Source organism: Gopherus evgoodei, chromosome 8 (assembly GCF_007399415.2).
Source record: "Gopherus evgoodei ecotype Sinaloan lineage chromosome 8, rGopEvg1_v1.p, whole genome shotgun sequence".
Classification (NCBI taxonomy): domain Eukaryota; kingdom Metazoa; phylum Chordata; order Testudines; family Testudinidae; genus Gopherus; species Gopherus evgoodei.
The window spans coordinates 83,507,509-83,523,734 of NC_044329.1; the positions used below are offsets into that span (position 1 = coordinate 83,507,509).

The following is a 16,226-nucleotide window of genomic DNA, read 5'->3' on the forward strand; positions in this document are numbered from 1 at the left end:
CCTGATCTTCCATGTTACGACACCATTTGCTGGAGGCGGGTTCCAGGCAAGGCTCCCTGACACCATTGGGGCGGCAATCAGCCTCCCCGACATCAAGGGTGGAGCAGCACCATCTCCTCAACACTGATCCCTGTCGCAGTACCCATCGGTGCTGCCATAGTCCTCACAGTCGAGGCTGGCTTAGTTGGACTTAGATGTGGAATCCTTCTATTTGCGATGTAGCCAGCACAAGTCAGGCAGGCACCAACACAATGGAGGTGTGGTGCCTTGGCACCCTCAGTGGCAGCCACCTGCACAGTAGCCCTTTTGGAACCCCTGGGCTTACCACCAGGCCCAGGGGGTCTTTTTCCAGGGGCTTCCAGTCGGTGGCCTCTGAAAGTCGAACTCCCCCACCACCCAGAGACTGACCTATGTCTTGTGGCTCCAAGACGATGACAGCACAAAGCCTGCCACCCATCCAGGCCATCGCGACAACAGTCAGTGCTGAGGTCCTCGGCACTGGGCAGGAAGACTCAAGAGAGCTAGAGGGTCAGGAGGACCCTGCACCACTTCTGGCCTCCTCCTCCTCATACTCATCCTCAGAGGAGGTGGTGGAGGCAGGAGCTTTGGCCTCAGGACAACCCCCTCCGTCCCCCTATCGACCACAAAGCCCACCAGGGCCTGCTACCCAGGATTGTCTGCAACATGGGGTTGCAGGCAGAGGAGGTGGTCAAACCTAGGACCCCATGGTGAACATCTTGGCTCCGGAAGGGCCATCCAGGGTTCCTCTGCCACTGAAAAAAATGATCCAGAGCAACTTTAAGACTCTATAACAGACCACTCCATCTATCCCGTCTACCGCTAAAGGAGTTAAGTGAAAGTACTTCATACCCTCTAAAGGGTACGAATATCTCTTCTTGCACCTGCAGCCCTGTTCCTTAGTGGTGACCGTGGTTAACAAGGAGGAGGGACAGGGGCAATAGGGACTGACTCCCAAATCAAAGGAGTCAAAATGGATAGACCTTTTCGGCAGAAAGGTTTACTCAACTGGAGGCCTGCAGATAAGGATAGCTAACCAGCAGGCTATCCTCAGTAGATATAACTCCACCCAGACCTCACCCAGAATTCCTTCCAAAGGTGATGATGCAGCATTTGGCAGAGCGGCGCTCCAATCAGCCATTCCATAACTCCGACCCCACCGCCTAGGTAGGGCTTGAGAGTCACCTAATTCGATCGATATGAGCAATCACTTGAAGAAAAAATGGTTACTTACCTTCTTGTAACGGTTGTTCTTCAAGATCTGTTGCTCATATCCATTCCAAACCCACCCACCTTCCCGTCTGTCGGAGTATCTGGTAAGAAGGAACTGAGGAGGGGCTGGATCGGCAGGGTCAGATATTCAGCGCCATGAAGGTGCCACTACAGGGACTCCACAGCTGACCCGACAGGAGTTGCTAAGGGAAAAACTTTCTGATGACTGTGCATGCGGCGTGCACACACCTAATTGGAATGGACATGAACAACACATCTCGAAGAACAACAGTTACGAGAAGGTGAGTAACCACTTTTTCTCTTTCTAAATCTTGTAGGCCGTTATGTGAAAATGGAAGACATGTACTTCTCTCACTGGATGTAACTTTCACTCTACAAAAGACCCTATTGTGTAATTCAATTGGTATCAGGGAAAATATCTTGCCTTGTAATGCTATTTCTCTGAAGCTACTGTCTCACAAGAGTCTTGCGTTTGAGTCAATAATTACTGCTGGCAGGGAAAGAAAGTGTTGTACAGGATTCTAGTGCAATTATTTACTTTGTCTAAAATACCCTGACAAAGCCAGTTCCCGCCTCTAACTAAACAAGACTCTGAGGTAATATCTTTTATTGGATCAAGTTAGGATGGTGAGAGCAGACAAAGTGATGGAGGCAGCAGGGCCCCCGCATCCATCCCTCTTGGCAGTACCCTGGTTTCCTGCTCCGTTGACCCGATGCCCACTGGGCCCAGGGCACTGGCAGCAGAGCTACTCCCCACTGCTTTGTCTGCAGTCACGCAACTGTACAAACAAAGGCACGGAATGAGTTAAATTTTATAGCTCTTGAAAAAACAGTGGCTCTTTAAATCATGAAAAGTCAAGCTCCTGGAATTCGGTGATTGGGTAGAATTCAGGATGGGGGCAGAACTGCTGCTGCCTGCAGTGCTACCACCGTCCATGCACAGATTGAACAGTATTTTCCCTCGCTCGTTCCCTTAGTTCAGAACTGACCTTGATGTTCTGTGAAGTCCAGGGAGTCTGGCTTTCAAGTCCTGTTTGCTTGCCTAGTAGAACGCTTTTTCTGAACTCTTTAAATGCTCCTGTCAAGTCAGTTTTCCCGATTACTGCATCAGAGCCATAGGAGCAGATGTATTTGCAGAAGCCAGGGCAAGGTAGCTATTTAGGGTCACTTTTACTAGAAATGGGCTGAGTTCAGAGTAAGGTAACAGCACACCTGGATTTCTCTCTGGGACTGGCAGGGAGAAGCTCTGAGCATTATGTGCTGCTCTGGTGCAAGAACAGAAAGAGAACAAAGAGGCAGGAGGAGTAGATAAGATCCAGGCCAAGATCTACAGCTTGTGTAAATGGGCATAGCTGCAATATTACCACAAACTGAGGATCTGGTCCCCGGGGGTTAAAATCGTTATGCAGGGGCCTAGTAAGATGAAAGTAAGATGTACCAGGCTCATCCCCAGTTCCTCCCAATCTGAAATACATTCTTCACCCTCCCCTCCACACTTCCTCCAAAGAAGCCACTGAGAACAGCTGGCACTTCATAGTGAATCCGCTCACAAACCAGCAACAGTTGAGAGAATTTTATCACGGGATTATATTGAATTGTGTTGTCTCTAAGGACAGACTGTTGTAAGCAATTTTAGAATAGTTTGTGCCCCACAGGAGCCTATATCTGTAGTGCTTAGCAGGGCCTTTCCAACCTGAAAGGAAGTGAAACATTTTTTTTTAATTGCACAAAAACTCCTAGTCACTAGAAAGTGTTTTGCCAGATCACATGGTATTTGTGCACTGACTGAGGCAGCAAGTGTTGGGATAGACAGCTCTGTAATTCACCGAGATCCACACCACCTCTTGGCTGAGGTGATAAACCTGTTACAAATAACTTTGTGAGGTTAGCGGCAGTTGGTCCTTTCTGCTGTGCTGTGCCTGTAGACAACACCAAATAACTTTGAGATTTACATTTTGCGTTTTACTCCTTTTTTTTCTTTTAAACTTAATGTCCAGACATTTTCATTATTGATGAAACATGGGGAGAAGTCAGATCTGATCACTAGGCTTTATGTATCTGATCCAAATATTATACTTCACACTGTGCAGATTTGTTTTGGTTTAATGTCTGAGAATCATATCCCAGAAAAACAGACATTTTCCTTTATAAAATTCTGGTAGTTACATTAGCACGAGTGCCATGGGTTGCAGTTCAGCTCATGTTACTTGCACAGAAGATTTTGTGTGGATTACATGGACAATAAAAGATGCAGGACAGCACTTTTTTTAAAAAAGAGATGATCTAATATTTACTATATGGCCTTGCTTTCCTAACCCCTTTTAAACAATGATTTTGCTTTTCAAATTAATTTTGCACCTGCCTTGTTTATTTGAAAAAAAAAAACCCTCTAAAATATCTTGAATGTTATTTAATATTCTTCCTCCTACACAGCTGTGCCCAGTAATTAGAATTAGGATATTTATGTTTTTATAATTTGTAAAGTAACTTGTATGCTTTGTTCCCTGAATGCTTGGAGTTGCCTTTAGAGTTGCTTTAACAATCAGTTCTGAACCTAGAGGGCTGTGGGATCGGAGGGTTTTTTCCCCTCTTTTTTTTCCTTTTAAGTTCAGATGATGGAGATATTGGCCATCTCACTACAAGTAAACAGAGTGAAACAGGAATTCCAGCTGTCTGTGCATTCAGCTTCATTATTTAGCACTAAGGGCATATGTTTAAGTTAGTAGATAGCCCAAGATTGTGAGGAAGAATGACTAATGAAGACAATGCAGCCAGGACATGATACTCGTAAATCATGGATGAGTCTGCACTAATACAATTTAATCACTCTCTCATGAGGAAACTGTTGTAGTAGGAGATCCTATGGACCACAACAGAATGATAGGGCTGTTTATTGCTCCTGCTGATCCGAGCAGAGAATACCTACCTTGGAGAAATGCAGAGGCAGTACTCCCTCTGGAGATGGGCTTTCCACCCACCCTTTTGGGACCACTCTGAGTGTCTCACAGGCTCATCCTCCCAAGGGCTCTTGGACATGGAAGGAAGTAGGGAGCCAGTTGTTTTCTGCAGCATAATCCCCTGCAAACCTAGCAGGTTTCTAGATGGAACTCCCAGGGTTAACGTTTTAGCTTCTACCGGGGCTCACCCGAGCAGTCTCTTAGGAGCACCCAGGGATTCACAGGATGAATTCTGAACAGCATGCCGTAGTGGGGCAGCTGTCCATGTTGGATGGTGACTGGGGCCTTCCCTTCACTGCAGATCTCGCAGCCCTCCAGGAAAGCCCTTTTGAGGGGACGCTTTCCAGGTCACCCCACAAGGTTCACCATTTGGTGGTTTGCTGGGTCTCTAAATTTGAACTTGAACCATGGACCTAGAGATGAAAGGCTCATACATCCCATTACTGATCCCATCAGGCATCCACTTCCACTTTGTCCAGTCCAGTTTGAAATGACTCAGGCAATAGATTAATAGATTCCAAGGCCAGAAGGATCTAGTCTGACTTCCTGTACAACGTAAGTCCTAGAACTTCCCCAGAATAATTCCTAGAGCAGAGCTTTTAGAAAACTTCCAATCTTGGTAGGAGTTGTAGCCCCTCCCTTGGGAGGTGGTTCCACAATCTAATTGATGATGCTGTAATGACATTTTCTTCAATAGCCTAAACTTTCCTTTGCTCAGTATCATCTTGGCCTTTCAATGGATAACTAGAATGATTGATTACTTTTCTCAGTCATTTCAGTCTTCAGTGGCTGCAACTGCCTGCAACAAGGGCAACCTGCAGTGAACTTGTAGATCATATTTTAGTTTGTGAAATCCATTTTTCTAGGTGGCTGTATTTTCAGCAAGCTGTGTACTCCATGTGCTGAACCTCATCTGCTTTTCCAGGATTCTCATTTTTAAGCTATGCCTTGGACTTTGCCCTCTGGTGCCCTTGTCTTTAAAGCCTCTTGCAATTTTTATAATTGGGGTGTTGCTATTCAAAGAGGCCTGCAACATGTTAGCCATTGGTCAAGTTCTTGATGATGGAATTTGGGTGAAGGTTTATTGAGTGAAGTGAACTGTTTTTTTTTTCCTGCAGTGCAACATGTTTGGATGTTTCTGTACTGGTATGTCAATAAAAGTAGGTGACGCTATTCCAAAGTGTTCTAGAAGTAGAGGGAAAAATCCCCAACAAAAGTAGATACTCAGGGTTTTTACAGGATAAATTTGATAAGCCAGGGACACATCTGGTTGTTCTGTTGCCAGGCCACAAACCTCTGACTGCAAGATGTAGGGTTCCCCCCCCCGCCCCCCCTCCCACAGTAAAAACAATTTAGTCCTTGAAATAGCATGTCATGTTCCAGAACAGTGGGTTTTTAAGTGAAAGATGATGGTTTCCCCGATCCACGTGCACCAATGTAACTTTGGTGAAATCATTTTAGCTAGAAGTAGATGTCACTTCAGAAATCGCTTTTCCGGAAATGATTCTCCCACAGTTTGATGACACTTTTGTAACCATGAGTGAAGCATGACATGTGGTGTACATCTTCCACTCTTCCAGGATCCTCATTCGTAGGCTATCTCTTGGAGTTTTCTGTCTACACAACAATATTCTTATGTATAATTAAGCTGTGGAATTCTCTGCTGCAAGATTGGTTTGGATTGGATTAGACACTTAGACAGGTAACAGAAAATCCAGAGTTAAAATAGAAAGTCTAAAACGTGTATACAGGATGTAACCCTCATGCTTAGGTTAAATCCAACCACTAATTGACAAGTTTAAGAAGAAACTTTCATTATAGGCAGGTTATGCCTTTCATGTCCCTTATGAAGATTGTTGCTGTTCCGCTTAGGATCTGGTACTGGCTGCTGAGATAGGACACTGGACTACATGGAGCTCTAGTCTGATGATTCAGGTTTCTAATTACAATTCTATCATGGTACCAAATTAAAATCTGGTTGTTCTGTAATCTAACTACAAAACATGGTTCCAATTTGTAGTGTAGACTTGCCCTAAACCATGTTTCATAACCAGTCTGAAACCTTAATTTCTGGTTGGTCAGAATAATCCTTTAGTTTATGTGTTAAATAAATTTAAGGTCTACTTTGTACAGAGAATTGGATGCACAGCTGTAACCAAGTGAGGTGACAGCCTGGTTGTGATTGTTTCCTGATGTGATTGAGGTTGTAGTGTAGACAAAGCCTAACACTTGTGGATCCCACTCCAGAGCTGCCTGCATAGGATTAGTAACAGGTTCAGGTTATTTTAGATAGTTTGTAGATAACTGCAAGATTTTTAACAGGGAAACCCATTTCTATCAAGCGCTTTATAAAATGTATCTCTAGTGCCTTGTGTGTATATATTCTTTTTAACAATTTAAACAAATAAAAATAAGACTATCCAGCTTAGACAAGTTATTTCATCTATAAGCCAAACGCATTACTACCCTATGTGATCCTGATCCTTTTCCCACTGAATCCAATGGGAATTTTGCTGTTGGTTTCAGTGGGAGCAGTATCATGCCTTGAAATCTGTGCAGAAAGTTCCCTTCTGTGAGTGAATGTCCTGGAGCACAAATGTTGTAATGGCTGCTTTTCCTTATTTCCAGGAGGTCTGGGTTACTGTGTACTGGTGCTGTCTTGCCCATGCTGAAGGAATCAGCGGCGGAATGGAAGCGACTGAGGCAAATGGGAAGGTATGGTTCCTTTTTAAACTTCTGCTCCGAACACTGGCTCCCTGAAAGGGCACGCATCCAGCCCCCACTGCTTTCCAGTGGTTCCTCTGAAGTGCTGGGGAGCATGGGGTGTATATAGAGAGGCTGCCGCGAAGAATAACTTTTAGAGTTTTTTTTAAAGTGGTTTGAGGAAGACAATAGTTGTGACTTCCTCTCTTTTTTTTAGTAAAGGAGACAAATGTGACGGGGACTTCCCAGGTACATTCAGTGATCACTTTATTGACTTCAGTGTATTGTACACTGCTGTCCGGGTTAGCTAAAGTTCTGTGAAAGCTGATCTCAGAAGTCTTATGTTCCTCTAATAAAATATAGGCCTCACAACCAGAGGATAGGGCTTTTTAATTTAGCTAGTGTTGGGCTGTTGCTATATCTGTGCACATCAATTTGTTTGTTAAATGTTGATTTAACAAAGGGAGCTGCATTTCCCTTCCATTTGATATCCAGCTCTAATCACAACATTATAGATTTCAGGAAAGTGGTTATTACAGTTTATTTTGATTTTGATGTAGTGATTGTGTAATATAGATGAGCCATATAATGTGATTGTAATAGTGTTTAAACTTCAAATTAAAAATGAAAGGCTGATGATTTTATAGATCTCATTTCTAAACACACACACGCTCAGTTTCCCTTTTTAAATGTCACACTATAATTACATCCAGATTTAGTGGTACTCAATTTTCAGTTTCTTTAAGCCTGACTGAAACTTTAGCAAAAAGTAAATATACCTAATGGGAGGGGCCTTGAGACACTAGCCCTTGTGGGTTTATAGCATGTTTTTACATTTCCTTAAAATCTATTTGTAATCTCTATATTTCTCTGTAGACAGGAAACTCATAGTTATCTTGCTCCAGGGTTTATAGAATAGCCTTTGTTCTGATTAAGTAGTGCACTGTAGTTCGGTATCATTGACCTACAGAAGTTTCTCTTGGCAAAGGCTCCTATGTGTCAGTTTTCTTTTGCGTTCTAGTTTCTACTGTGACCATATGGACACTCGTTTGACAGGAGTCTGTGACCCTCAAAACAGCTCGGTGAGTCATGGAAAGAGTGAATTCACCTGTATAGAGTTTAATCTGTCCTTCTCTGATACATTTAATTTCCACTTGACGGGTTCTACTCAGTGACATGGTATCTGACCTGGCTTTGGAAACCTAGCAACAGGCAGAACACTGCATTATATAAAGAGCCATCCCTGCAGATAAAGGATGAACATAAATATTAATGAGGCTGTTATTCATTTACACTTGTGGATATTAAAGCTGTTGTATAACACATGGTTCATCTCTCAGGAATAATTGCCTTTCAGTGGAAATGCAAACAGCAACATTCACTGTGTGCTTAGAAAAAGCTGCTCTTTTCTAATACAACCTAATTTCCTTGGGGGAACAACATATTTTTATGGGTCCAGTCTTCTATTTGTTAAGCATTTACTAATCTTCAGTTAGGAATCATTTTATAATCTGATGAACAACATGATTATTTTAAGCAGAGATGCTCCAGTTTGAAGAGTTCTGAAATTTCCTAGAGTTGAGATGGTGGTGATGGTGCTGGGGGGTCAGATCTGTAATTTTGGATCAGCACGTTATAACAGGAAAAGGACCAGCCTCAAAGTTAGAATACAGATAAAATGTATTACTGTTTAAAACAAATTACAAGGAGCTATAAGTTTACATGATACTCCTGCAAATATTAGCAGTGCTTGAATCCAGGATTTAGCTGTGGACTCCCCTCTTATTTTAAGCATATCTGGTATCAAATAGAAATGTTAAGGTATGGGATGTAGACTATAGACCCTCCAAAGAGTCATTCACCTATTTCTCATGAAGTGAATTAATATAGTTATATTACCATTAAGCATAGCTTCAGCAGAATAGGTTAGGATTACCTCCTTAATCAAGCTTTGATTACCTCCTTAAAGCAAATAAATATCAGACAGGAAGAAAGAGAGTCATCTTGCATGGGATTTACAGAAAAACACTTTATTTTTTACAATCTTGTGCTTGCCTTTAACTATGTGCAAATTGTTGTTAATCACAACACAGGAAAACTAGCTAAGGAACACACACCTCCAGGTTCTACAATCATACCTAGCCACAAGAGCTTCATTCTTGTAGTTACTGGGATTCATCAAAAATCTCTTGAAAGTGTCTAGCTCATATTTGTATGTTGTTTCTTCTATCTAAGACTTTGTCTACACTGGCAAGTGAACCACAACACTTTTGTTGTTCAGAGTTGTCAAAACAAACAAACAAACAAAAAAAACCCTCCAGACACGTGCCCTCAAAAGAGAAAAGTTTTGTTGAAGAAAAGCACTGGTATGAACAGCACTTTTTTGGCAGAAGCGCTGTCCTGCCGACAAATCTACTGCTGCTTGTTGAGGGTGAATGATTTTTGTTGCTGGGAAAAGCTCTCTCTTGCTAACAAACAGTGGCTATGCTACACGCCTTTAGCAGCATGGCTGTAGGGGCACAGCCAGATCACGAAAAGCTGCATAGTGTAGACACAGCCTAATATATGTACATCTCTTTCCTCACAGTCTTCAACAAAGGAAATCCTGCCAACTACTTCAGAATCTTTAACACAGAGATGGGGCTCAAAGAAGCCTTTGAATACTGAAGCAAAACTTGTAACATGGCATCAGTTCACACTTCCTATAGAATCAAAACATAGGTCCCCTAGCACTGCATTTCCTTTTGTTCTTTCCGTGGGACGGCCACACTCCGTATTTAACAACACAGTAAGTCCAGTACTATCTGCCGTGCTATACATCCTAATCAACCAAAGGTTGGATTGTGTTTGGGGCGACATTTTCAAATGATGTAGAAATTGCAGGTAGTTCAGAATACAGTGACCTGCTTATGAGCTGGGCTTTCATGAAAAGAGCACAGGAGACCAGTGCTTCATGGTCTGCCCAGATGAAGTGTGTGGCGTTATGTATGAGGTTTAAAGCTCTTAAAGGCTTTTGTCCCAGCCGCTTGAGAGACCACCTCTTTCTCTTCGTATGTTGCCAGGACAGTTGAGGTCATCTGAGGTGCTGACGGGTCCCTCCTGGTATAAACCAAAGGTGGCGAGCGGCAGTGTCATTGGCTTTGGAGCTCTCTTTCTCCCTTGGTTCATGACATGCCCAAATTTGGGACCTTCAGGGCATGCTGCAAAACTTAAAGTAACCTTTTCTCTCGAGCTTTTCCAGGGGAATTGAGTGCTTTGGGAATGAGGTCAAGTGGAATGGGAGATGTTTATTGGAGCTCAGCAGCAGGAATATTAATACCCTGTATTCTATTCGAATGGGAGCAGTTTGCAGGGGAGGATGTTGTTGTCTTACTTGTTGAGTAGATTTTTCATTGAGTATTTTTACAGCAGGCACAGCACTGGATAGGTGCATTGTAACAATAAATAAGTAAGACAACTTGAAATAATGCCATTAAACCAGGAGATGACTCATTTGTAACTATATTCATTGATGAATGGCTGTGCAGGATGATCACAAATCAAGTGTTCTCTTACCTGCTGCGGTGAGCAAACACCTTAATAAAGCAAGTAAGATAATGTTGCCTAGGTGTGATGTGCTTTATATTTACAATTCTCATAATGAAGATGCTGCTAATTAAATATATACAGGTTTAACCTATCCTGAAAAAAAAAAAAAAAAAAAGCACATTCGCCAATATGCTCGTTCTGTTCTAGGCAAATCTATCTGTTGTTTTCAATAGCCCAAGTCCTGTCAGGATCTTCTTCTCTTCATCCAGAAAATCTGCATAATTTATATTCATCTGTTCCTCCATTTGTTCTCTTGATTTCTGTCCACCAGCTACTCTCTGAGGAAAAAGTAACCAATAGTTCATTATTAGCTGCTGTTAGCTTTGAAACATTACTACGAATTCCATTGCTTTTCAGTCAGTGATTGTCAATGCTGACTATTTCACCTCCATCTTTTTAGCTATATAATCAGGAATGGAGCATCATTGAGAACCACATGCACGGATCTGCCATTTCATCAGCAAGGTATCATTTATTAGTCATGTCAACACAGAGTTATTGGATAGCTTTAATTCTCCAGGCCCTTGCAATAGTACATCTTATGGAGAAGCCTCATCGTCTATTCAAGGCTCACTTCCTTTCACATACCACGCAGGACTCCTGGTATATAATGCTTTATATAATGCTAATGTTAAAATTATATAATACGTAGGTTGAGAAAAAAGTGTCTGTACATCTGGGTATAGTGCTTAGATTATCCTCAAATACCATGTTTGTTTTTAAAAGTCATATGATACATATAGTACATAATCAGCAATAACCCATATTTAGGTGAATACATTTAAGAGTAGTTTAGATATTAGCATCCAAGTATTCAGGTACATCACTCATGAAAAGCTGTACAGAGAAATGGTTTTGGAAAGAAAAATATATCAATGAGTGAAGATTGGCTCTCAGTAATTGAGGATTAGGGTAGGGTGTCCATCAGTTAATTTTCTTAGTGCGCTTCTCATCATACTACATTTCCCTCTCTCCACAAGGAGAAATCATTGCATCTGGCATATCCCATAGTCCTCTACTACTGCCAATGGTAATAACAGTGTTGTGTGTAACACACTCCCAACAAGATGATATGGAGGGCACAAGAAAAAACAAATCTGAGTAAAACCTTAATTAAAATATCAAACTGGAAAAACATCTCTATCCAACTGTTATAATTTAATAGTTCTAGCTTTATGTATGTAGGCCTAAGGCCTGAAACCCTCATTCATGCCAGTAATCATCACTTACATGAAGAGTCCTACTGAGTCCAATGACACTATGGCTGTATGTAAGTAAGGGCTGAAGGTTTGGGGCCTCTGCCTGCTAACTTTAAAGAATAATACTTACAAAAATGGCACCTAAATTAAGATTTCAAGTGTAAAGCTAGGGGAAAGCAAATTAATAAGAGTTTTTAAATGGGGTCAAACTGATCTCCACTCTCCCTCTATTGAACTCAAAGGGAGTGCTGGCTGAGTAAGGACTGAAGGGTTAAACATGACCTAGCACAGTATATTGTCTTCCTCAAATGATGGACTAGTCTATAAATGTGAAAGTGGTCAGTTGGATTTACTTAGAAAATGCTAATCAAAAGCTATTTTTAATTTATAAAGCCTAATAGATGGAAATACCAGAGGAAATTTTACCTAGAGCGAAGAGAGGCATATTTTAAAAATCAAAATAATAAACTAAACTAGTGTTTCTACCTCCTGAACACAACTTACTGTCTTCTTCCTCTGTGTTTCCAGCTCCAATTCCTTTCTTTCTTTGGCTCGGAATTCTTGCCGCTGTTCAAAATAATCCAGATGTTTGACCTCTCTCTCAAAGTAATGAAGAACACTGGCACGCTATTAACACAAAGGCAATCATGGTTTGTGGTGATCACACTGAATCTTAATTATTGCACTTTTAAGCACATAATCCATCTACAGTAATATTGCATTGCTTTAAAGCATCTTTTTTTAAATATGCAGAACTAAATAAGAAATTCTGTAACAATGTAATACATCGACCATTTCCTGATGAACCTGATATCAGTTTTCCTATCCTAGTGTGGTCTATCCACAGACTTGTTGTAAAATAACAAAAGGCATGGATTAAAAATGATTTTAGATATTTTTGGTGCAAGTGTGTGCCCGGCTAAAGTCACTTTTATAGTCTCAATAACAAACTGACTTTATCCACTCATGTTGTGAAACAAGAGTGACCCCTCACAGGTTTGCACCAAAATAACTAAATTGGTTTTATGATAATGATTTAGTTAAATCAATCCAGGTCTGTGTGTAAACCAGCCCTGAGTTACCTTTTATGCACCAAGTCCCCCCACCCCACCTCTCCACTATCAGAGTTATATGAGTCATACTGTGCACCAATTTCCCTAACACGACTGTTCAAGATCCTAGTTTTTTAACAGAATGTAAAGATTTTACAGTAAGTAGATAAATATTCACAAATGGTGCGGGATTGACAACTCTGTCAGTAAAGCCCTCTACTCACAAAACAAATACAGTATGGGCAAAAACAGCGCAAGTTTCCCTCACTGGAAATGTGTCCCTAACCTTAACTGGAGAGGTTCTCTTTATTAAGCCCAGGGTGCCAGTTATCACCAGCATTCATATGGTTTCATTTTGGTTACATACCATAACGTCATAGTAAGTTTACAATATACACGAGTATATAAATGGTAAGAGGAAGGTTTTGGAGAATGAGGAGGAGTGGTTTGGGGAAGGAAAGAGAATAGGGAGAACAGAATAAGCAGCAGAAAAAATTGTTAGAATGAGTGAGATGGGGCCCCTAACTTGTTTTCTGGTGGGGAGAAGGAGCTGGGAGAAACTGAATGAAAGCGGTAGAGAGAGAGGATATGCAAATTCAGCACCTAATTGTGCAAATTATTATTGATGCAAATTATTTATTATTTGTAATATTACAGCACCAGGCCCCCATTGTGGTAGACATTTTACAAACACACAGAACAAGACCGTCTGCCCCAAAGAGCTTATAATTTAATTGTTTTTACTCAAATGAGTAGTCCCAATGAGTTTGTGGGGGCTAGTTATGTAAGAGTTTGCAGGGACATATCCTAAAAGATCTAAAGTCAGATCCTCAGATGGTGTAAATCGGCATGGCTCAATTGAAGTCACTGATATCCTTGGAGCTATGCAAAATGTATAGGAAAAAAAATCAAGACAAATGTATAGAATGTAGCTTATGAAACCTGGTGCCATTTTATGCACGTGGCAAAAAATGGTGTTTCTACAGTTTGGACACTTTGTCTACATTTTTCCCATTGTCTGGTTATAATGATGGAGTTCTGCCAACTCTGCTTCTTGCAACAACTGGTTTTCCTCTGAGGTCTCCCCTCTGAGGACTTACCAGGTCCAGCTTTGGTTTGTGAGATATTATGAGATCATGGCTGTGGATCATCTCGAACACAAGTTAATCACCTTTAATATGTAGCAATTCGATAACCTGAAAGGATGTGCCTGAAAAAAAAAATTCATGAAACCCCACAACATATGAGGTCACTTACAGGGTAGGTAGAAAATGTTACAAACCTCATTACTGGAAGGGTGACTTAACGTCCAAGAGATTTCTAAAATATGCAGTGTTCCAAAGTCATCAGATATGGCTAAAAAGTGCTGCTTTGCTGTAAGATTATGAAAACAAAATAAACCATGATGCTATTACTAAGGATGCAGAAAGTAAATTAAAATGTTTGTGTAACCCCCACACTGCAGGACATAAGCCAGACCCTAACTGATAGCCTAAGAAGAAAATTCGCTTATAAATTATTCTGTGATTGTCCACTGTAGGTATTTTTGCATCTTCCTCTGAAGCATCTGGTCATTGCGAGATATTGGATTAGATGGGCCAGTGACCTGACCCAGTATGACAATTACTGTGTTAGCATCTTTTTAACCATGAATTCTAGTATTTACTGATTAACTTTTCAGCTAAGGCCTCTATTCATACAGAATTCCGAATATGGTTATTTGAGTCATTGGATATTAATTTTATTGTGGTTGTGCCCAGAGAACCTAATCACAAACTGGGACTCTACTGTGTTAGGCATCTTACCCAAAGGAAAGATGGTTCTTGTCCCAAAGTGCTTACGATCTAGTGAGGGTCAAGGAGCTTGTCTGCAGTTTCCATGATTTCCCAGGGAACAGGCAAGTATAATTTGAAAACTCTTATGTAAAGTTTCAGGTATTTCTCTGACTCTTTATTAAAAATAATTTAAGATGCACATTTTCAGCCATAAAATACTTAAACCTCATAAAGCTGTTGACAAAATGCTTAAGCAAGTGTGCACATCTATCTGTCTTTTTAAACAAAGAGAGTGAATAGCTCCCAAAGACTGATTTTTGTTACTTTTTTAGGTTTTTGTTTTTGCAGCAAAAAAAGCTTTATTTTGTCTTGTTTTTCTAATATTAAATGTCCCTTATTACATATCAATATATTTTTACCTTTTCAAACTTGCTTAATAGAAACAATATTTTTGTAACAATATTAAAAAAAAAAAAAAAGGAAACTGTACCTAGTTGCTTATCATGATAAAAACATGAAGGCCGCAATACTGAAAAGATTTATGCATGTGTTTTACTTTATTCATTGTGCATAGTTTCATTGACTTCAGTGGAACAATGCACAGTGTGTAAGTTAAGGATATGCATAAGCACTTTCCAGAATCATGGTATAATTTATTTTTAAAATACAGTGTAGTGGAAAAGTGTAATCACGACAACATACAAGAGACAATCCAGGGTCTGATGCAGGTGATCATTGATATAGAGATGTTCTGGGTCTGGGATGGCTCATGTGTTTTCTCCAGTAGGTCCCAAATATCAATATGTCCATCTTCTCTACCAATGAAGAAAACTCCTGGTCTCGATAAGGACCAGTGTCCTACAGTATATCTTTTTGATGAGCAGCATGATTGAAGGATTGGGCCACTCTTAATTAAAAAAAAAAAAAAAAAGTCAATGTAACAGAAGCCAAAACAATCAAAAACAAAAAACCAACCCAGTCAGACTCCTGAATGATCCCACTACACAAGTAATTATGGTGTCAAAACCAGCATGTATATTGTTGACTGGTAAACAGAAGTGTTGCAGGGAAGTGGAAAAGTTGATGCCCACTCCTACCAATTGACAAACAACACAAACAAAAAATCCAGGCTTTGCTAGATGCAACTGAAGTCCTGGATTCCCAGATGGCAGCAATAGTAAGAAACGTATTTTTCAATATTTGGCTGGCCAAAAGACTGCATCCATTCCTCACTGGTATGGATGCTACCATAGCCATCCTTGCCTTTGCTATCTTTAGACTAAAATGGTGCATTTCCTTTTCCCTATAACTAGTCACTTTGCCCTTTGGTGTGCTATAACTCCAAAGGGAGAAAAGAGAGAATAAATTCTTGTTTGTGTCTAGTATTCTGTTGTTCAAATTACTTTTGTTTAATAGAGATTCCTTAAGCCTTTCATATTGTTTAGCACATCCTACCTCTACTCTCAGGCTCCTCTGACTCACAACAGACTGCTTGAAATGGAAAGAGCCCGGGCAGACGCCACAACTGTCACAAAAGCTGGTATTAGAGAAAGTTGCTTCCTCCGTTGGAGCTAAGTTTACAACACTATTTTTGAAAGCTTCCCTCTGGCAGGAGAAAATAACTTATTTTTTTTAACCCAATTTATTTTCAAACTGGCCAGCTCTGCCATCTACCATAATTTCCGTGAGTATTGTCCCTCA

At 40.7% G+C, this 16,226-nt stretch overlaps 1 protein-coding gene across 2 annotated transcripts in view; it reads right to left on the reverse strand.

Annotated features, from left to right (window-relative positions):
• Window positions 1–8,966: 8,966 nt before the first annotated feature.
• Window positions 8,967–16,226, reverse strand: part of WDR63 (WD repeat domain 63) — a 53,670-nt gene continuing 46,410 nt past the window's right edge. For both annotated transcript variants that reach the window (XM_030573803.1, XM_030573804.1), the window contains exons 20-23: window positions 15,228–15,432; window positions 14,033–14,124; window positions 12,203–12,325; window positions 8,967–10,777 (exon numbers count right to left, since the gene is read on the reverse strand). In XM_030573803.1, coding sequence (XP_030429663.1) covers window positions 10,643–10,777; window positions 12,203–12,325; window positions 14,033–14,124; window positions 15,228–15,432 — 555 coding nt within the window. In that variant the 3' untranslated portion in view covers window positions 8,967–10,642. The remainder of the gene's footprint in view (window positions 10,778–12,202; window positions 12,326–14,032; window positions 14,125–15,227; window positions 15,433–16,226) is intronic.